Source organism: Canis aureus, chromosome 9 (genome assembly GCF_053574225.1).
Source record: "Canis aureus isolate CA01 chromosome 9, VMU_Caureus_v.1.0, whole genome shotgun sequence".
In the NCBI taxonomy this organism is placed as follows: Eukaryota; Metazoa; Chordata; class Mammalia; order Carnivora; family Canidae; genus Canis; species Canis aureus.
Window position 1 is genome coordinate 34,112,889 of NC_135619.1, and position 22,634 is coordinate 34,135,522.

At 37.8% G+C, this 22,634-nt stretch overlaps 1 protein-coding gene across 2 annotated transcripts in view; it reads right to left on the bottom strand.

Annotated features, from left to right (window-relative positions):
• Positions 1-22,634, bottom strand: part of GCH1 (GTP cyclohydrolase 1) — a 53,061-nt gene that overhangs the window by 21,292 nt on the left and 9,135 nt on the right. For both annotated transcript variants that reach the window (XM_077909358.1, XM_077909359.1), the window contains exon 2: positions 1,088-1,197. In XM_077909358.1, coding sequence (XP_077765484.1) covers positions 1,088-1,197 — 110 coding nt within the window. The remainder of the gene's footprint in view (positions 1-1,087; positions 1,198-22,634) is intronic.

Below are 22,634 nucleotides of genomic sequence, written 5' to 3' on the forward strand. Positions count from 1 at the left end.
GTAAATATCTACCAAGAACAGAATAAACTGGTATGTTTGTACAATGAAATAATAGACAGCAATGAAAATAAGCTACAGTGACAGACAATAACATCAATGACTTTTACAATGTGGAACAAAAAAAGCCAGACACAAAAGATTTCATGTTGTAGATTCTTTCCATTTATAAATTGAAAAACAAGCTGAAATAATCTTAGTGCTTGAAATTGATGTACTGGTTACCTTTGGGGACAAAGGACTGGTTAGTGATTAAAAAGGGGTACAAGGTGAGCTTGCAGGATAGAAATAATGTTCTAATTCTTGATCTGTGAGGTAGTATGGAATACCTTTATAATTTGTGCATTTTCCCTATTTCACTTTATAAAAATGTGAAAAAATAAAATACTTTAACAAAAAAATGTGAAGCAAATGTCAACACATTAAATTTAGGTGATGGATATATAGATATTCATAATACTATTTCTTATAAGTCTTCTGTTTAAACACTATTAATGAAAAATCAAAATAGAATAAAATTATAATGAGGGGGAGGGGAAAGACAAGACTACTCCTGGTCCTGAATCCACACGTTTTCAAAGGCACATTTAAGTCAAACAAGCTAGATAACATTATCTAGCTTGCATTAGACTCATTTTTCCTAATACAGAAAAGGTTGGAAATAAATTAAATCCACTAATACCATGACCTCTGCCACAATAAATTCTGCAATCATCGCTGCTCATGCCATATGATACAAAAGTGTATCTGGGATCAAACATTATTTAGTCAAAATAAAGAGCAAAGGTTTTCAGAGCCTGCAGCAACTTCATAGAAAAAAAAAAAAAGAAACTTTAATTTCATTATTTTAACCTATTAAGATGCTATTTACTATGAAATGTTTGCCCTGAGGACCTTCTGCTACTTTGTTTTTGTTTTGTTAGTTTTGGGCTATTAGATTAGTCAGATTGATAAAGAGTAAATGTTTATGTGTAATTCTATATATCTGGGATATTAGGAATTAGCAGGTGATGATTTTAAATATAATAATCCTAATTTTAGAACTTTTATTGTGCTTTTTAACATTACTAGGAAACAGGGAAAACCTTACCTTTCCAACAAATGGAACTAGATGATGTTCACACATGGAAAACATATCTATGTCCTTCACAATCACCATCTCATCATGATCTTCATCAAATATAGCATCATTTAAGACATCTGAAATCAGAGGTTTGCTTTAGTAACAATTTTATAGAAAGATACAGAGTAGAAACACTAACAATCTTCATGGTTAGAGATAGTCAACAAAGACAAAACATTAATCCTAACTAAAATATAAGGGAATGCAAATTAAAACACGTTATTTTTTTCCTACCAAACTAGCAAAGCTTTCTTCTTTAAATGATGAAAAAACCCTGATGATATAGTATTACATAACAAATGCAGGATTACAAACAACTGTGTCTGCTGCATGACAGAAGGAGAAAGAGAGAAATTATGCAAAACAAAAGAATGGCTATTTCTGGTGATGGAAATGAGCTGCTTTCACTTTCTTCCTTAAATTTTCTTGTACCTAACACTTTCTCTATAATGGATGTGTAGAAAACCATATCTGACATCTCAGGCCAGATCTAGACACTTGTAAACTTGATATGTTATCTATCCCCCAAATAATTGTGTACTCATAAAATTTTCTAGTTACTGTATGCAAGCATCAGACTTAAACAGTTGCCTCTTCCCTAAAGAAATAGATGCTCCAATTTTTATGTATATGCCTGTCCACATTGGCTTTTGACCTCTGGGCTCTGACACATATGGCTAGACATACAGCAGACATTTAGAAACAAAAAAAGCTTTATTTTTAAAAAGTGCATGGCTATCTGGACATCTTGGCAGCCCGCACATGTTTAAGACTCCAAGCTGTGTGATTTCAAGGATTTGGGGATACCCATCTACATAGTACGATGAGACAGAACAGGGAGGAGGTGAATAGAGATTTGCAGCCACCTACAGTTATTTCCCCTCAGAAAGGCAGGCTGCGGAGTGAGTCACAGGGAAGAAGTGCAAACGTCCACCCACACAGCCTGACCTTCAGTGGCTCCGTTGCTACTAGAATAGAGGCTCACAGATATTGAGTCATCATTTAACCACTGTTATCATCCCGTGAGTCAGGCTATTCAGAGACACATTTGATTGTATAGTGGAAAAGTCATTAGTGTGGTCAACAAAAGTGAACATGCAGGGTTTAGACACACAGACAAACACAATGCTCCCAGTAGGAAAGGCTGATAAAATTCAGAGAAGAAAAGGCTCGGTGTCATTCTTGAAGTAAATACTTTTCCAAAATCAGCATTCTATTTTGAATACTCTGCCCTAACCTTTAGTCATATTTCTGAAAGAAGTCCAAAAATAGACCCTTAGTGCTCCCCAAAGTATCTTGGATTTCTCCAAGATTTTAAAGTAAGATTACTGTATGCATAGTTTATCAAAATCTTTAGGCACATAAGAAAACTTCCTGAACATAAAACAAACAAAATTACTTCCTAAAGAACAAAAGAGAATTATCTAAAAGAAGCATTCATGTGTTTTATCTGGCAAAGAATGAGAGCATCCCCATTCTAAACTCTGACAACAACCATATGGCTCATGTTAAAAGCTGATCCTCAAGTTAGGCTAAGTTAGCATCTGGGTGCATCATGAACTAGCTGTTGGACCTTCAGCAAAGTACTCTGTGAGCCTCAATCTTCTAAGCTGTAAAATGAGCATGAAAAAATGTCTATATTTTTCCGGGGTTATCCTGAGGATTAAATGAGATAACCCATTTGTGTTTAGAAGTATGAAGATGGACTAAGTGGTAGCTGTTGTTATTACTATAACTGTAAGTAATGTTGAGAGAGTGCTAAACTATGTGTTCCATGCAAATAAATACACATCAGAATTTAAAAAGCAATAATTTGGTTCTAAGAGACAGACTACAAAAAAGGAAAAATTGTAACCTTGCAGTGAGGAAACCTGGTAAATACTATTTTAACCAAGTGATCTAGATTAACTTTACCAGTAATAAGACATATTGATATCATGTAGTTCCTGGTATAATATGATGAGAAGGGCATATCATCTCTGCAGTGTCCTTCCCCAAAGTGTATAACTATAGTCTAATCACTAGACAAATTGAGAGACATTCTCCAAAATACCTCAATAAGCACTCTTTTAAAAAGACATGAAAAGACTGAAGAATTGTCATGGATTTGAGGAGACTAAAGAAACTTGAAAATTAAATGCAATGGAAAAACCAAAATTGATGTAAAGTCTGTAGTTTAGTTAATAGTATTGTACCAATAGTAATTTTTTTGTTTTTAAGATTTTATTTATTTATTCATGAGAGACAGAGAGACCGAAGCAGAGACATAGACAGAGGGAGAAGCAGGCTCCTGCAGGGAGCCCAACGTAGGACTCAATACCAGGACCCCGGGATCATGACCTGAGACACTCAGCCACACTGAGCCACCCAGGTGCCCCCAACAGTAATTTCTTAAGTAATGATAACCGTACCATGGGCTGTATGAGATGTTAACATGCAAGGAAGCTGGGGCAGGGGTATATAGATACTCTCTGTCCTGTCTTTGTAAGTATTCTGTAAGTCTAATATGATTTCAAAATAAAAACATAAAAAGAAACAAAACAGGACAACGTCTATCAACCGGAATATATAAATAGAGCACTACTCAGCATTAAAGTAGAATAACTACTGATCCAGGTACTAATATGGCTGAAACTCCAAAGGATCATACAACATGAAAGAAGTCATATACATACATACAAAAAACTATACGTGAAATTCTAGGAAAGAGAAGTATAAACAGAGAGGACAGATGGCTTACCAGGGACCAGAGGGGTGGGAGACAAGATTGGCTGCAAAAAGGTGGAACGAAATTTTTGAGAGTGATGTTAAGAGTCTATACCTTCACTATACTGGTGGCTGTGCAACCGCATGTATTTATCAAAATTCAAACTGCACACATAAAATTGGTGTATTTTATCGAATTTAAAGTATCCCTTAATGGAGCAAACTTTTAAAAATAATCTCAAAGACTGTAGAATAACATGCAACCTTTTGTGTAAAGAAAGTGGACGAGGGGAGATATGAACATATATACATATATGTGTATATACATATATGCTTATCTTCACAAAGAAACACTAGACGAATAAATCAAAAAGCTAATAAAAATGATTACCCACAAAAGACTAGGAAAGCAGGAAAGAAGGGATATTGATAGAAGTGAAACATCTTTAAATATAATTTGTCACACAGTCGATTTTGAACTCCTGTAAATGTTTTTACATACTGAAAATTAAACCAAAAAGAAAAAAACTAGTGATCCCCACAAGTTTTAATGCTTGGTGGTAATGGAGCAATATTATGTTGCCTATATCCCATTTCATGAAAGTGAACCCAGACTATAAACTTGACCTAGCCAAATCATTTTTCTTCAATAATGAAGTTTCCCTGCTATATTTATTTATGTTTTGCTCCAACATATCTGAAAGCTACCATCTGTGGCTAATAAGAACAAAACACTATCACAGATTGTTTTAATTTCCTGCCTGTTATCAGCAGCAAGAAGGTAACCCTGGAAACAAGGATTTATGGCATTCTATTTCCTACTGGTGGTCATAACCAACAAAGGAAACCGAAGGGGCCTCCAAAAGTTAAAGGTTTGTCTATTACAATTCCACCCAAAGAGAAATGTAAAAGTATACCTTTCTTGTGTCATTAATGATTAAACAATGACAACAAATAACCCTGCTGGACAGCCATCTCTTAAGTGTTCAGTCCCTTCCTCAAAGTACAGTACGTCAGGTCCATAACAGGAACCCAAGTTCCTATTTAAGCTCCCTCTGAAGCAGGGTGCTTCTTAGACTCCCCCAGTAGGGGCTTGTTAAAATACCAATCACTGGACCCCAGTCCCAGAGTTTCTGATTCAGTAAGTCTGGGTGGGACTGAGAATTGGCATTTCTAACAGGTTCCTGGAAGATGCTAATGCCCCTGGTCTGGGAACCATACTTTGAGAACCCCTGTATTAAAGTTGTAGTCCATGTCCTATGCTGCTACACAGAATCTTCACACCTTCAAAATGCTCCTACTCAAACACAGTAATATAAGAAATATGAGCTTGCTTCTGCAAGAGTAAAAGGGGGCAAGAATAAAAATCTCTCTCCTGGGAGACAAAAGAAAAATTCCATCTAAATAAATTTGCTTTTGAATGAATAGTAATATAATTAGCATCATCTAGGATGTTTGGTGATCAGCACTAAAAACAAGAGATCTCTGAGGAAGCCAGAATTTCACACCCCATGCACCTTCCTGGAGAACAGCACTAATAGACAATGGAAAAAGACTGGGAACATTGAAGGTGCATCCATCCTAAGGGATAGGAAAGAGAATGAGGCCTGCCTCCTGATTTTAGAACTAAGAGAGCAAAACACAGTCAGTGAGAGCTAAAAAGGTATGAAAAGCCTCTTTGCTCTTGGCTGGAGTTAAATCAACCCAAAGGACTAACAAAGTCAAGCTTACTCTGACTTAGTGGAGAAAGGTCTGAATCATTAACCCAAACCCTCCAACATCAGACTGCCTCTACCAGCATACAGCACTTATTTCATCACACCTCCCGGTACCACTGTTACGTATCTAATTTCTCCCAACTTTGGAGGCAGGCATTGTAGCTTAAGGCTTTAAGTTTCCACACAGTGCCCTATATGCCATGGACAGACACAGAATTAAACCTACAGCTTCCATTTTATCTAATTAATACATTTTAATTTATTTACCCCTGTGATTTTATTTCCTTAAGATAGATTTCAGGGCAGCCTGGGTGGCTCAGTGGTTTAGCGCTGCCTTCAGTCCAGGGCCTGATCCTGGAGACCCAGAATCGAGTCCCATGTCAGGCTCCCTGCATGAAGCCTGCTTGTCCCTCTGCCTCTCTCTCTCTCTCTCTCTCATGAATAAATAAAATCTTAAGAAAAAAAAGATAGATTTCAAAGAAAGGACCCCAAAGAAACTCACATGGCCAAAGGAACAGAAGAATTGTTATTGCAGCATCACTGATAATAGCAACATTAGGAAATTTAAAAGTGCATCAGAAGAGCAATTACACAATTTGGGTAGAGTCATACAATAACATACGACCTAGCAGTGAAAGTGATTGAATCTAAGCCGAATTTATTATTTCTTGAAACAACATCCAATGAAAAAAAGCAAGTATTAGAAGCAATAGCAGATAACTATAGTATGATCCTGTAAATGAAGTAGAAGCAAAATTACATGTTTATGGACATTCACATGAAATAAAAGTATAAAAATAGGCTTTAGAGTAGAGGTCAAATTCAGGATAGTGGTCAGCTCTGTGGAGAAAGGGTAACAGGATCAGAAAGAAGTATCTATGAACCTTCATCTGTGTTTTCAAAAGCAATTATAAAAAATACTAAGATTTGTTAAAACTGGATGAATGTTGGTTAAACTAATTCTTTGTACTTTTCCTTGTATATTTGAGACATTAATTTAAAAAATGTGAGGGACGCCTGGGTGGCTCAGCGGATGTACGTCTGCCTTTGGCTCAAGGCGCAATCCTAGGATCTGGGACGGAGTCCCACACTGGGCTCCTTGCAGGGGGCCTGCTTCTCCCTCTGCCTGTGTCTTTGCCTGTGTGTGTGTGTGTGTGTGTGTGTGTGTGTGTGTGTCTCAAGAATAAAATCTTTTTTAAAAATGTGGGATGCCTGGATGGCTCAGTGGTTGATGTCTGCCTTTGGCTCAGGGTGTGATCCTGGGGCCCTGGGATCAAGTCCCACATTGGGCTCCCTGTGGGAAGCCTGCTTCTCCTTCTGAGTCTCTGCCTCTCTCTGTGTGTTTCTCATGAATAAAAAAAAAATATTTTTTAAAAAATGTTATTTAGTTGTTCATGCACATGCTGGTGTTTTGTTCTTTTTTCATGAAAAAAAAATCAAGAAACTAAAAAAAAAAAATCAAGAAACTGAGGTTACTTTCGCATAGAAGGTCTGATGCTAGAGGCCAATTACACAGGAAAGATAGAGCCTGCTTCATTCAATGCTGCAAATTCCTCCGGAAACTTCCCTAGATCACTCTCTGCAATAAAAATAAAGGCTTCTTCAGCCCTCAGTGTGACATTAAAACATTTTGCATTCTACCCCTTTTTTGAAAAATTTGTCCTACAAGTAAGGGCAATGTTAAAACAAATTAAAAGGAAGAAAATCACTATCTCTGCTTTCATTTCCATCATGATGGTACACCTCTTATTAGCACTTCCAACACTCACGGCTTCTTGCACTTAACAAGATAGAGCTAACATTTGTAAAACTGAGCCAAAAAGCATGAATCAAACATTCCACAGACTGACATAACGGTGGAAACTAAGATGACTTTGGAAAACCATTGATACTATCTGCTGGAGGAAGCAGAGCTAGCTGTGGCACAGTTCTGATATGTTCCATGAACTTATTTCATAAACTGCAAGTCTGTCAGCAGGAAAGATCTATTGCATTGCAGAGAAAAGTAAAAGTTCGGTTATTTTGGAAATTTTCATTCATGTCACCCCTGGCAGAGATAAATTCCCATGTTGCTTGTAAGCAATTAAAATATAGCCAAGGGGCACCTGGCTGGTTCAGTCAGTAGAGCATGAGACTCTCGATCTGGGGTTGTAAGTTCAAGCCCCACATTGGGTATAGAAATCACTTAATCTTAAAGAAAAATTAAATTAAAAAATAAAATATAGAGAAGACAACATGGATAGATCTTGATGGCATTATGCTAAGTAAAACCAGTCAGAGATAAACAAATACTGTATGATCTCAGTTACATGTAGAATCTAAAAAAAAAAACTAAACTCTTCGAAAAAGAGTTGGTTACAAAGGGATGGGAAAGGGAAATACGGGGAGATGTTGGTCAAAGAAAATATACTTCTAGTAAAGATGAATAAATTCTGGGGATTTGATGAACAGTTTTCTTTAATGAGCGCCTTTTTTAATATAATGAACAATATTGTACTACATACTTGAAACTTGCTGAGAAAGTAGATCTTAAATGTTTTCACCACAAGAAAAGAAACAGTAATTTTGTAATGTGATGGGTGTTAGCTAATCTACAGTGGTAATTACACGGCGATATGTAAGTGTATCAAATCAACATGTTGTACACCTTAAACTTACACCATGTTGCATGTTAATTATATCTCAATAAAACTGTAAAAAGAAATGTAGCCAAGGCTACTGAAATAAATAAATGTACTGACTGCCCTCAAGATATTACTGATATGCATGTTTTGTTCAGCAAATAAAATCCTGGAGAGCTATTCCCATCCTCTTGGCTGGGCTTGTCATGAACACAGTGTCTGTTGTTGAGGGATAGTTTTTCACATATGAAGCTATCTTTATTAGCCAAAACTTCTTCCTCATTACAACAGTAATGTTTGCCATGGTTTATTTACAAGATACTGAAATACTGAAATGAGAAAATGGAAGTGCATACAACTTCTCTACCCAGACATCATTACTTAACTCTTAGAAATCCACACACACAGTGGTTCAAAAAGTAAACTGGTAAATTAGAAGAAATGAATTTTAAAAGTCCAAAGACCCGAGCTCTCATTTGAACTTTGTACCAACTATGACCTGAGCTACAGGGTCCTCACAGGTAAGAGAATGGTTTTAGAGAAGGAATTTAACAGGACTCCCAGGTACCTGACTTGCACCAACTCTAGGGGTATGGAGATCAAAGCCAAATTACAACACAGTTATCCTCCCAACCTCACTGGTCAGTCACCTTTTGAGATGTGCCAAGGCAGTGACTAGCAGCTTTCTGTACTGAGGTAGGGAAAAGCACCTGTTTTAAACTACTCAGATTTTTTTTTATAGATAAAACTGAAGGCTGTGAATCCTATACTACATTATTAACTCTCAAAATTATCCAAGCCTCCAAGCCTAAAAACTCCCAATCTGGTCTCAGTTCACTACTCCGAAAATTTGTGGGAGACAAAAATCAGAGCCTTAAAAGGCTAGCTAAGGAAATAAATAAGAATGTATTCAAGGAGTCATTTTTTATTTATTTTTTTAAATTTTTTAAAAAATTTTTATTTATTTATTCATTCATAGAGATGCAGAGAGAGAGAGAGTAGCAGAGACACAGGCAGAGGGAGAAGCAGGCTCCATGCAGAGAGCCTGACACGGGACTCGATCCAGGGTCTCCAGGATCACGCCCTGGGCTGCAGGCGGCGCTAAACCGCTGTGCCACAGGGGCTGCCCGAAGGAGTCATTTTTTAAAAAAAAGATGCACACTTCCCAAATTTAGTTTTTTAATCGGATAATTTTGTATATCTTTCACAATCCAGCTGTTAAACTGTAAATGGAATTTACAAAACAGATGGTGGTAACAAGGTCTGGTTCACAGCCGTTCTAAATAAAGAATACACCAATCTGATAAACTATCCATTTGCTTCAGAAGCCTTTAATAGGCTCATCGCTTATCATCCTACATTCACTTATGCCATGAGATATCATACAGACAGATGTTATGGAACCATCTGTAATCCTATCTGACAAATAAGTACCAGCAGGGTGTGCAAGCCACCATCATTAGTGACAAATGATTAAGGGAGAAGGGATCATGTTTTAGAATAGTGGCTCCCATATATGGCCAATCATAGGGAGCTTTGGAAAATACAGCTTCTCAAGTCACCCTGAGAAAGTCTGATTCACTAGCTGTGGGGGTGAACCCGAGATTATATCTTTTAAAAACTCAAGCAATTCTGATGACAAGATGGGCTGGGAGCATAGGGTTTTGAGGGGCAAGAGAAGTTGAAGGTTAAAAATGGACACACTTCTGGCCCTAATTTGCTGTTTAGCAAGACTGAACAGTAGGCGATGTAATTCCCCACCATAAGCTTTCACTATAGTCATGAAGCCAGAGGGTGACAATTCCTGCAGAACACTGTAACATCTAGGAAAGGAGGCTTGGAACAGAGACTGAAATTGGCGGGTGGGGTGGGTAACAGGAGGAGGAGATAAGGCAAAGAAGCTGGAGCCAACTTTCCAGAGCAGGGACAGAAGACCCAAGAGGTTCAGTGAAAAGGAAAGGAAAGGAGACCACACATAAGAAAACTGTACCTCCCCCCCCCAAAAAAAAAGAAAAAAGAAAACTGTACCCACATCCTAGAAAAATATCAGCTATTTAACCAGTTGGGTCCTACAGTCAACTCAGCAGAAATCAGTTTCAAGGGTAGCATGATCGTTTTCATAGGATGGTAGGTCTGGGTGGCTCAGTGGTTGAGCGTCAGCCTTCGCCTCAGGGCATGACCACAGGATCCAGGGATCAAGTTCTGGCATGGAGCTTTCTGCATGGAGCCTGCTTCTCCTCCCTCTTCCTATGTCTCTGTCTCTCTCTCTGTATCTCTTATGAATAAATAAATCTTTCGTTTTAAAGTTTTCATAGGAAGTTCTAAACACGTTTCTGAGCTAGACACAAATATATCAAATCATGACCTCAAGAAACTTAAGATCCGGGGAAATAAAAAATAAGTGAGGGGGACTAAGAGGACACTCATTGTGATGAGCCCTGAGTAATGTATAAAATTATTGAATCACTATATTGTACTCCTGAAACTGATATAACACTGTTAATTATGTTAGAATTTTTTTTTTTTAAATTTAAAGATTTTATTTATTCATGAGAGACAGAGAGAGAGGCAGAGACATAGGCAGAGAGAGAAGCAGGCTCCATGCAGGAAGCCCAATGTGGGACTCAATCCCGGGGCTTCAGGATCACACCCTAGGCCGAAGGCATGCACTCAACCACTAAGCCATCCAGGTGCCCCTAGGATTAATTTTCTTAAATCAGCCCCCACAAATGGAGAGAGTACCTAGAAGCTAAACTACAGAAGCAATAGTTTTACATAAAGGAAAATTTATGGGCTGGGAAAAAACATGTGACTATATTGACCATGAAGATTTGAGGGGTGCCTAGGTGTCTCAGTGGTTGATCCTGGGGTCCTGGGATTGAGTCCTGCATCAGGCTCCCTGCAGGGAGCCTGCTTCTCCCTCTGCCTATGTCTCTGTCTTTCTCTAGGTCTCTCACGAATAAATAAAAAACAATAAAATCTTAAAAAAAAAAAAAAAGAAAAGAAAGAAAGGAAGATTTGATCCAGGCCTTAAGAATGGATGGAAAGAAAGGAAGGAAGGGTTTTTCTAGACAAGATAAGGAAGAGAAATACTATAGGAAATAAAATACAGAAATACAGGGAACAACAAAAAAGTAATGTGGACTGCCTGAGTGATCTATGCATTGGACAGAAACCAAATGCCCTTCTATTTTAGAGCATTTTTCTAATTAAATTTTACATTTTGCTCACAACTTCTTCCAAGCCCTTCTCTACTCTGCGACAGTTATTATCCCCAATTTACAGATGAGCAAACTGATGTTCTATTTGAAAACATTAAGTGCCTGCTAAAAAAGAACACACCCATTAGTATGAGAGCTGGATTTTGATCCTTGTCTTCTGACATCCACAGGAGAGCCTAATTACTAGCCATCACAAATCTGAACCTGGCAGAGCAATGGGCTCAAGAGAGAAAGCCCAGAGGCAACAAACCAGAATCAGGAGTTGTTGGAGTTCATAGCCATGAGGTGACAAGCTTAAAGGCAATGACAGCAAAGGAAACAAAGAGAACAAATTTGATGTTTTAAAATAAAAGTAGTTGAGGTTGGAGGTTGGAGGAAAGAAGCCATCTACCAGCCCAAGAGAGCAGACATAAAGAGTGGCCTGATCCCCAGAGGCTACCAGAACTGGTGCACACTGTTTGCAAAAGACTGTTTTACCAACTATTTATTTGGTTTATATGAGGGAAAATTCAGTAATTTAATGCTACTTTGACCTTTTTGAAATGAAACTGGAACAGTTTCAGGGGAAAGGAGAATCCCATTAAACCTTCAAACTAATAAAATGGCTTAAAAAAAAATGGAACATCTCTATAGAAGTTTATCCTAGGAAACCAGTAAAGAAACACTTTTCAAACAAACTACAGTCTTTAAATCTTCAAGATCCAAATATTTTATGTCTCCTGATGTGATACAGTATAAAGAAAACAGTACTCTTGGTAAAAATGTTTTCCCTGAATTTAATCAACTCCTTAGAACCTAACTTCCAGTTCCAGGAATACAAGAGGTAGAGAAACAAGTTAAATGAAAACAAGAAGAAAACAATCACAAATCCCAAAGGTGAAGTATCTTATAGGACAATTCACAATCACTGATAAATCAGTGTCACAGGGTGGAGGGTGGAGGTAGCAAGAAATTTTCTAGATTAAAACCTAACAATCAAATGCAAATGTATAGATCTTGAGGGGGTCCTGGTTTAAACAAATCATGAGTAAAAGACATTTGGGACAACTGGAGGTATAGAATTAGGTATAAATTGTACTATTATGAACGTAGATTAGGTATTAAATGATAGGAAGAAATTAATAGTTAATTTTACTAAGGATAGTATAAGTAGTTAAGAAGAAAAACGCTTTCTAGGGTGACATTTCACCTCTAAATACATGTCTCTGATTTGTTCTCAGTAAAGTAGACCATGCCAATATAGCAAAACATTAATTTTGAATCTAGGTAGTAAGTATGTTAGCTGTCCATATACAATTTTATCTATTTTTGAGTTTGAAAATTTTATATAAAAAAATTAAAAGTAAAATAAAATGTCATGGGTGCCTTGGTGGCACTGGTTAGGCATCGGTTAAGCATCCAACATTTGGTTTCAGCTCAGGTCATGATCTCAGGGTAGAGAGATCCAGCCCCGTGTTGGGTTCCATGCTCAACTAGGAGTCTATGTGAAATTCCCTCTCCCACCCTCTGCCCTTTCTCCACTTGCACAAGTGCATTCTCTCTCTAAAAATAAATAAATAAAATCTTTAAAAGAATTTATTTTATTTTATTAAAAGATTTTATCTATTCATGAGAGACACACAGAGAGAGGCAGAGACACAGGCAGAGGGAGAAGCAGTTATTATTACTGGATTTGTTATTAAATCTGTTATTACTATGTTATTACTATTACTGTTATTACTATGCTACCGAGCAATCCAACAATTTCACTTCTAATTTATAGGAAATCTTATTAACAGACTAAACCTCAAGTTCTAATATGACTAGCTACTGTTTATTTTTCTACAAGTGTCTACAATAGTCCTGAGGAAAAAGTCTTTAAATTAAGGCTTTGTCTAATCAAAGGAGCTATAGGTTAGAAGACCACAGGCTGGGAAGCCTGGGTGGCTCAGTGATTGAGCACCTGCCTTTGGCTCAGGGCGTGATCCCAGAGTCCTGGAATCAAGTTCCACATCAGGCTCCCTGCATGGAGCCTGCTTCTTCCTCTGCCTGTGTCTCTGCCTCTCTCTCTCTCTCTCTCTCTCTCTGTGTGTGTGTCTCTCATGAATAAATAAATAAAATCTTAAAAAGAAAAGAAGACCATAGGCTCTAAAGAGCATATAGATGAAGAACCTTTTCAAAAATCTGCATCAGAAGAAAAAAAAGAGACATGTGTTACCATAGAAACTATCTGTGTCGTTGACTGTTTCAAAGGAAAACAGCACCACTAGTAATGAAAGAAGCCTGAGGTCCTTGATAGACCTCACCTGTCAGCTGCTGAAAGTTACCAGAGTGATGAAACAAATCTGACAAATGTGCCAGAAACCTAGGTGTGACAGTCCCACTCCTAGCCCAACTGCCCCTCCTGTAGACCAGATCCAGAAAGCCTTGAAAAGGACTTGTCTAGGGTCATAAAATAGTAGGGATGCTGTGACTAATCCAGACTAGTTTTTCTTCCCGTTTTAGCAGGATGAGATTGTTGACACACCGAAATTATGTATGATGGTGATCAGTGGCACACCTCTATGATTGCGTGTGCATTAACCTCTGTTAATTTCTTAGCAGAAATTAACATATTTTGAAGGGGTAATCAGTTAGCACTTTGGCAGAGTCCTCACTCTCAGTTGAATTCCAGCACCTAACACCTTCATTGCTGCTCATGAACAGCTTACCATACAATAGATATAATTGCATTTTAAGCTACCTTAGTGAGAGTTTCCTTGTTTGGGCATTTGTCAGTGGTCTCTGTTGAAATGGGTTCTGATTCCTACTTATAAAAATAAACACTCATCTGTGTACATAAAATATACCTCATAGCAAGAGCTGTATGTTCTTGGCAAAGCTCTTCACTGAAACAGTATTTGAACCAACTGGACTCAAAATTCAATGCAGAAGTCAGGACAGCCAACTTCCTCATCTAAAACTGGTTTCTTAGGGAGACAGAACGTAAAGACTGCTAACTCTGGGAAATGAACTAGGGGTGGTAGAAGGGGAGGAGGGCGGGGGGTGGGAGTGAATGGGTGACAGGCACTGGGGGTTATTCTGTATGTTAGTAAATTGAACACCAATAAAAAATTTAAAAAAAAATAAAACTGGTTTCTTGTTCACAGAACTCTAGAGAAGCAATAGCTGTTGATAAATGGGTAGTGGGTGGGGATTCTCATGATTAGCAACCAAAATCAAAAAAAGGTAGTGAAGGGGCAGCCCGGGCGGGGGGGGGGGGGGGGGGGGGGGGGGGGCGGTGCTCAGCGGTTTAGCGCCACCTTCAGCCCAGGGAGTGATCCTGGAGACCTGGGATCAAGTCCCACGTTGGGCTCCCTGCATGGAGCCTGCTTCTCCCTCTGCCTTTCTCTCTCTCTCTCTCTCTGTCATGAATAAATAAATAAAATCTTTTTTAAAAAAGGGTAGTGAAAAAAATTAGAAGAAGCGAAGAGATACAATAATGACCAAATATTTCAGAAAAATGAGCCTCAGGAAGAAGAGAGAATGAGGTAGAGTGGTTTTTCAAGATAGACTGTGCACTAAAATGAAAATACTCCACTGCCCCTCATGAGGGGACAGTGATGGAACAGAAGGAAAAGAAAATGCAGGGAAAAGAATGCAATACAACAAAATATCACAACCACGGTGAGGGAAATCATGAAAAACTCAGTCAAGTATTTTCAGAAGGAAGAAACCTATTCAATTTTAATAGTATCACAGCAGTAATAGACTGGAATGGGACAAGCTAGGCAGCAAGACAACCAGTTAAGAAGTCACTGTATTTCTGGTGAGAGATGATGATGAAGAGTCAGAGCAGATAAGAGAAGAGAAGAGAGACAGAGTCTAGAGATACTAGAGTCAGGACTTGGAGCACAGGTAACCAAGGAGATTAATCAGAAGGAAGAATCACAGATAAAATGAACAACCAGATTATAAATACGACCAACTAGACCAAATACATCATCTAGCAACATACATTCAGGTAAAGTTCAAGAAGGACCGTCTGGCCAAATTGGACTTTTAAAACATCAGGGAAAGGAGCCAACCCTAATGCCTTCCATGCTAACCTTTAAAAAATGACAAATTGCTTTGAAAGTTTCATTTAATTTTAACTCTATGGTACCAACAACTATGAATATTACTGTATTCTTTTTAATCCAGAACATTTAGACCATAGTCTTCTCTAAACTCACATGGACACTTTCTATTGAAGTGACAAAAAAAAAAAAAAAACTTGGGATGCCTGGCTGGCTAAGTCAATGAAGCATGTCTCTTGATCTCAGGGTTGAGAGTTCAAGCTCTGAGTTGTATGTAGAGATTATTTTTAAAAATAGAAAATTTAAAAAATATTTTTTAAATCCTCAAAATGAATTTCCTTCTAGGTTCAGCTCAAAAGCTACCTCCTCCATAGTTATCAAGTCTCTCTACCAGAAGCATCTGCCTTCCTTCTGACCACACAAAACTCCATATGCTCCTCTCCACAGGAACTTAGTGTCTGGTCCCTGCTAGGACAGACCACAGGTTCCTTCAAGGCCAATACCAGACCAATCATTTTTGCTTTCCCTTTAACAGTACAGGGTCATTCATAGAGCTGATACTGGATATATAAAAATACGGACTTTTAATATATCTTCAATTCTAAGGATTTCCTAAAATAAGGAAATAAAAATATGACACTTGTAATTTTTAAGATTTATTTATTTATCTGAAAGAGAGAGAGAAAGAGAGTAAGCGGTAGGGAGAGGGAAAGAGTCTTAAGACACTGCCCTGAGCATAAAGCCTGACACAGGGCTTGATCTCATGACCCTGAGATCAAGACCTGAGCCGAAACCAAGAGTCAGACACTTAACCAACTGCATCACCCAGGCGCTGCAACATTTATAAATTTAAGAACATTCAACATTCTACAGAATGAATTACTGGTTTAAAACAAGGACCAAATGGATCTTTTCTAACTTTAAAATGTTCTTAACATGGATGAAACTTAAAGACATTATGCTAAGTGAAATAATCCAGACACAAAAGACAAATATGCTATGATTCCACTCATATGAGATACCTAGAATAGCTAAATGCATAAAGAAAGTAGTGGTTACCAAGGGCTGGGAGGGAAGGTCAATAGGGAGTAAACTGGTTAATAAGCAGAGTTTCAGTTTGAGAGAATGAGAAAGTTCAAGAGATGAATAGTGGTGATGGTTGCACAACAATGTGAATGAACTCAATGCCACTGAACTATACACTTAAAAATTGTTAAAGTGGTAAGTTTAATGTTATGTATATTTTACAATAAGAATCAAACAACTCGGGGTACCTAGGGTGGCTCAGCTGTCTAAGTTTCTGCCTTCAGCTCAGGTCATGATCCTGGGGTCTTGGGATTGAGCCCTGCATCGGGCTCCCTGCTCAGTGGAGAGCCTGCTTCTCCCTCCCCCTCTACAGTTCTCCCTACTTGTGCTCTCTCTGTCAAATATTTTTTTAAAAGAATCAACTCAAAAAAATATATACAACATGCAAGGGTATCCATTTTGACACAGTAACAAGTATACAGTAGGGAACACAATTTTGATAGATTAACAGATGGAACATAATTATGTTGTATTATATTTGCCTAATTGTTCAAAAAGGAGTTAAAGTTTGTATCTCTGAAACTTATATACCATTGCAATTATAGATAAAATTACTTTAAAATATTAAGCATTTATAACTGCATTTAATAAAAGGTACAGCCCTAAAAACTAGTATTTAAAATAGGAGGGCAGCCCAGGTGGCTCAGCGGTTTAACGCCACCTTCAGATCAAGGCGTGATCCTGGAGACCCCAGATTGAGTCCCACGTCAGGCTCCCTGCATGAAGCCTGCTTCTCCCTCTGCCTGTCTCTCTCTCTGTCTCTGTCTCTCTGTCTCTCATGAATAAATAAATAAAATCTTTTAAAAATAAAAAATAAATAAAACAGGAAAGTTTCCAAATAGAACCATTAAAAGACATTTATAAAATATAAAATGACCACAACACAATTAAAATGTGTTTTAAACAAAATTTATAAAATTTTGATCTTCAGATATCACACAAAGGATTAAATGGGGAAAAGTCTGTTATTAATCCACCTTAGAATTGACTGCAATTTAGCTAAAATTTTTGCAATTATTTATGAACTCCCCAGATCAAAAACTTCATGAAGTATCTTTCAGTCGGGATAGTAAAAAAATGCCTCATTACTAAATCTACTTGGCTTTCTCTTTGCTAGAGTTCAGGAAGAAAAGCAGAATTCCTACATATTATGATCCTCACATATTAAATGGATCATCATATGAAATTGTAACATAGGCACTTAAAAACTGAGAGGGCATAATGTCAATTAGAACATGAGTGTTGTAGTCACAAACACCTGGTTTCTACTTTGTGACCTCTGGCAAGTGACTTAACCTGAGTCTCTTCAGTTTCCACCTCTTTAGAATGGGTATGATCTCTAAGTTGACAGGAATATCATATGAAATCATACATACACAACCTGGCCCATCTTCCCAGAGTTTTGAATCCCATGCTCTTCTCTGACACCTAAGGCTTTCATTTACCTACATCCAGCACCCAGTATCTCGATGCCTTTCCAAGGGGAAACTCACTTGCTCCTGCCAGTCAGGAAAAGAAACCTCAAAAATTTTCTTGCTTTCTGTAATTTATCAAATTACTCCCTAAAGTCCTAGAATATGGCTTCTGAAACTAATATCTCCTTCAAATCAAATCTCAGTACTCATGGCTAATGTACAAAATATAGAATTTCCTAGATGGCAGGCATTTCTCTTAGTAGTTTGTGCATACTCATTCCATCCTCACAATAACCCTATTAGATGGATAAGTACTATTACAAGCCCATTTTACAGATGAGGCAATTGAGGCACTATTGATAAGTAACAAGATTTGAAGTTAGGCAATCTGGCTCATGTAGTTAGTCTACAAGCCTCATGACTTCTTCCTTTTGTTCCTTGTCTGTATGTCTGTCTCTTTTTAGAAAGTATCCTTATTATCTTTTTAATTTAAATTTTAGTTAACATACAGTGCAATACTGGTTTCTGGAGGAGAATTCAGTGATCCATCACTTACATACAACATCCAATGCTCATCACAACAAATGCCCTCTTTAATACCAAATGCCCATCTAACCCATCCTCCCCACCTCCCTCCATTAACCCTCAGTTTGTTTTCTATCATTAAGGGTCTCTTGTGACTTGTTTCCCTTTCTCCTTTTTTTTCTTTTCCCACTTTCCACATATTCATGTTTTTTTCCCTAAATTCCACATGAGTGAGATCATGTGATATCTGTCTTTCTCTGACTTGTTTCACTAGCATAATACACTCCAGTTCCATCCACATCATTGTAAATGGCAAGGTTTCTTTTTTGATGGCTAAGTAATATTCCATTGTGTATATAAATACACATCTTCCTTATCCATTCTTCAGTCAATGGACATTTGGGCTCTCTCCATAGTTTGGCTATTGTTGATAATGCTGCTATAAACATTGGGGTGCATGAACCCCTTTGAATCTGTATTTTTGCACCCTTTAGGTAAATACCTAGTAGTACAATTGCTGGATTGTAGAGTAGTTCTATTTTTTTTGAGGGACTTCCAAACTATTCTCCAAAATAGCTGTACTAGTTTGCATTCTCACAAACAGTGCAAAAGGGTTCCCCTTTCTCAGCATCCTCACCAACATGTTGTTGCTTGTATTGTTATTTTTAGCCATTCTGACAGGTAGTATCTCATTGTGGCTTTGATTTATATTTCCTGATGATGAGAGATGTTGAGCATTTTTTCATGTGTTTGTTAGCCATCCGGATGTCTTCTTTGGAAAAGTCTATTCATGTCTTCTGCCCATTTCTTAACTGGGTTGTTTTTTCAGTGTTCAGTTTGATAAATTCTTTATAGATTTTAGACACTAACCCTTTATTAGATATGTCATTTGCAAATATCTTCTCCCATTCTGTAGCCTTTTAGTTTTGTTGTTTCCTTTGCTGTGCAGAAGGTTTTTATCTTGATGAAGCCCAAATAGTTCATTTTTGCTTTGATTTCCCTTGCCTCCAGTGACGTGTCTAGTAAGAAGTTGCTACAGCTTAGGTCCAAGAGGTTTCTGCCTGTGTTCTTCTCTAGGACTTTAATGGTTTCCTGTCTCAGATTTAGGTCTTTCATCAGTTTTGAATTTATTTCTGTGTATGGTGTAAGAAAGTGGTTCAGTTTCATTCTTCTGCATGCTGCTATAGTTTTCCCAACAGCATTTGTTGAAGAGACTGTCTTTTTTCCATTGGATATTCTTTCCTGCTTTGTCAAAGATTAGTTAACCATATAGATATGGGTCCATTTCTGAGTAATCTATTCTATTGAGCTATGTGTCCATTTCTGGGCCAGTACCATACTGTTGTGATAACTACAGTTTTGTAATATAACTTGAAATATGGAATCATGATGCCTCCAGTTTTGTTTTTCTTTTTCAGAATTGTTTTGGCTATTTGGGGTCTTTAATTCATCCATACAAATTCTAGGGTTGTTTGTTCAAGCTCTGTGAAAAATGCCAGTAGTATTTTTGATAGGGATTGCATTAAATGTGTAGATTGCTTTGGGTAGTATAGACACTTAAACAATGTTCATTCTTCCATTCCATGAGCATGGAATGCTATTCCATTTCTTAGTGTCTTCTTCATTTTCTTTCATGTTTTATAGCTTTCAGAATATAGATCTTTTACCTTTTTAATTAGGTTTATTCTTAGGTATGTTATTCTTTTTAGTACAATTGCAAATGGGATCAATTCCTTGCTTTCTTTTTCTGCTTTGTTATTGGTGTATAGAAATGCAACATATTTCTGCACACTGACTTTATATCCTGCAACTTTGCTGAATTCATGTATTAGTTCTAGCAATTTTTTGGTGGAGTCTTTTGGGTTTTCCACAGAGTATCCCGTCATTTGCAAATAATTAGTTTGACTTCTTCCTTCTGCCAACACTGACACTCTTGGATCTCCTGCCTCTCATACTTCCTTTTAGGACTGTCTTTGCTGGCTTTTTTCTCACTCTTCTCACTATCTAAATGCAGATATCTTCTAAAGTTTTAGGCCACTCATCTCCTTCTCTCACTCCTTTGAGGAGCTCTGGCACTTTCCCAGCTTCAACTGTCAGCTTTATATTGTTAATTCACAAATTTAAAATCTCTGGCCTTAAACCATTATGCCATCCCTTGGCCTATTTTTTTTAAGATTTTATTTATTCATGAGAGACACACAGAGAGAGAGGCAGAGACACAGGAAGAGGAAGAAGCAGGCTCCATGCAGGGAGCCCGACATGGGACTCAATCCTGGGTCTCCAGGATCACGCCCTGGGCTGAAGGCTGCACTAAACCGCTGGGCCACCAGGGGGGCTGCCCTCCCTTGGCCTATTTAAGTCACTCCCTTTTCCTCTGTACAAATGCAAATCTAACCACCCTCATCTAAAAATTTGTTCCAGGGATCCCTGGGTGGCGCAGCGGTTTGGCGCCTGCCTTTGGCCCGGGGCACGATCCTGGAGACCCGGGATCGAGTGCGTGGAGCCTGCTTCTCCCTCTGCCTGTGTCTCTGCCTCTCTGTCTCTCTCTGTGTGACTATCATGAATAAATAAATAAAATCTTTAAAAATAAAAAATAAAAAAAATAAAATAAAAATAAAAATTTGTTCCAGTTGTTTTAAGTCCATAACAAGATACCCCAGAATTTAGTGGTATACAACTACTTTGTTATGTCCCCGGATTCTGTGGGTCAGGAATCCAGGTAGGGCACAGAGAAGTCAACTGGCTTCTACGCCTCAATACTTGAGGTGTCCGTAGAGTTAGCTAGTCAGCTGGGGGAATCTCCTCACATGTCTATTGTTCAATGCTAGCTGTTGTGTGGGGCCTTAGGTGGAGCCATCAGCCAGAACATCCACATGTGTCCTTTCCATGTGGCAGAGCTTCCTCACAGCATGACAGTCTCAGAGTAACTGGACTTTTTACCTGGTGCCTTAGGACTCCAAAGTATTCCATAGTCTTAAAACACTTCTCAATGAATCCAATCTCACAGTTCCTCCTCACCATAAAGAAGGACCAGATTAAGTATCATATGCTTTTTATATATCATCTTAATTCTTAGAAGAGCCCAAGCAAAGCAGGTATTACCACACCACCCATCACAAAAAGGGAAAAAATGACAATTAAGTTTAGAGACATGCCAGTAATTATACAGATTGTTAAAAGAGAAGGTCACATTCAAATGTAGACTCTTTCTACATGCAGTAAAGATCACAATGGGGATGCCTGGGTGACTCAGTGGTTGAGTGTCTGCCTTTGGCTCAGGTCGTAATCCTGGGGTCCTGGGATTGAGTCCCATGATGGGCTCCCCACAGGGAGCCTGCTTCTCCCTTTGCCTATGTCTCTGCCTCTGTCTCTGTATCTCTCATGAATAAATAAATAAAACCTTTAAAAAAATCACAATGAAAATCAAGCTCACAAATATATATATCTAACTATTTTTCTCTAATTTCAGGGTAAATGTTTTTTCAGTTACCAGATTTTTCTTATTAGCTAGCCCTTAGGAAAAGTTGTATTTCTTTTACTCCTAAATTTGAAACAACTTTGCCACAATATTTTAAATTTATTTATTTGAGAATACATGCACATACCTCAAAAATTAAAAACTGAAAACAGTAAAAAGTCTTGCCTCTACATTTATCTGCTATCTGCCCAGTTCATATTCCTGATTAACATGTAAGCACTGTAACTCTTAATACCAACATAAACATTTTATTGTCCCCTCTACCCCATTTTTCCTACAAAATATAACTCCTCTGAGTAATTTAGCTATTCTAAGGGCCTAGACATTGAGGTTACTTCCACATTCAAGGCTACAGTGACTAACCTTGAGCATATATATTTCGTGTGTCCAAGTATCTATCTAAGAGAAATTCCCAGAGGCAGGATTTTCAAGTAGCATATATAACCTTGTATAAGAGAGGTGTGCTAAATTATCCCTCATAAGGATACTCTTTCAGCATAATATTTGTTTCCCTATCACTTCAATAACATAATGTAATATCAAATTTCTGGCCAATCTAACAAGGTAAAAAAGTATTTTAGGTGGTCTATGTGCATTTCTCTTATTAAGGGTGAAGCCAAACATCTTTCCAAGTGTTTAAAAGTCATTTGTATCTCCTGCCCCGTAAACTGTCTGCTTACAGGTCTTCCCAATTTTTCAATTGTGTT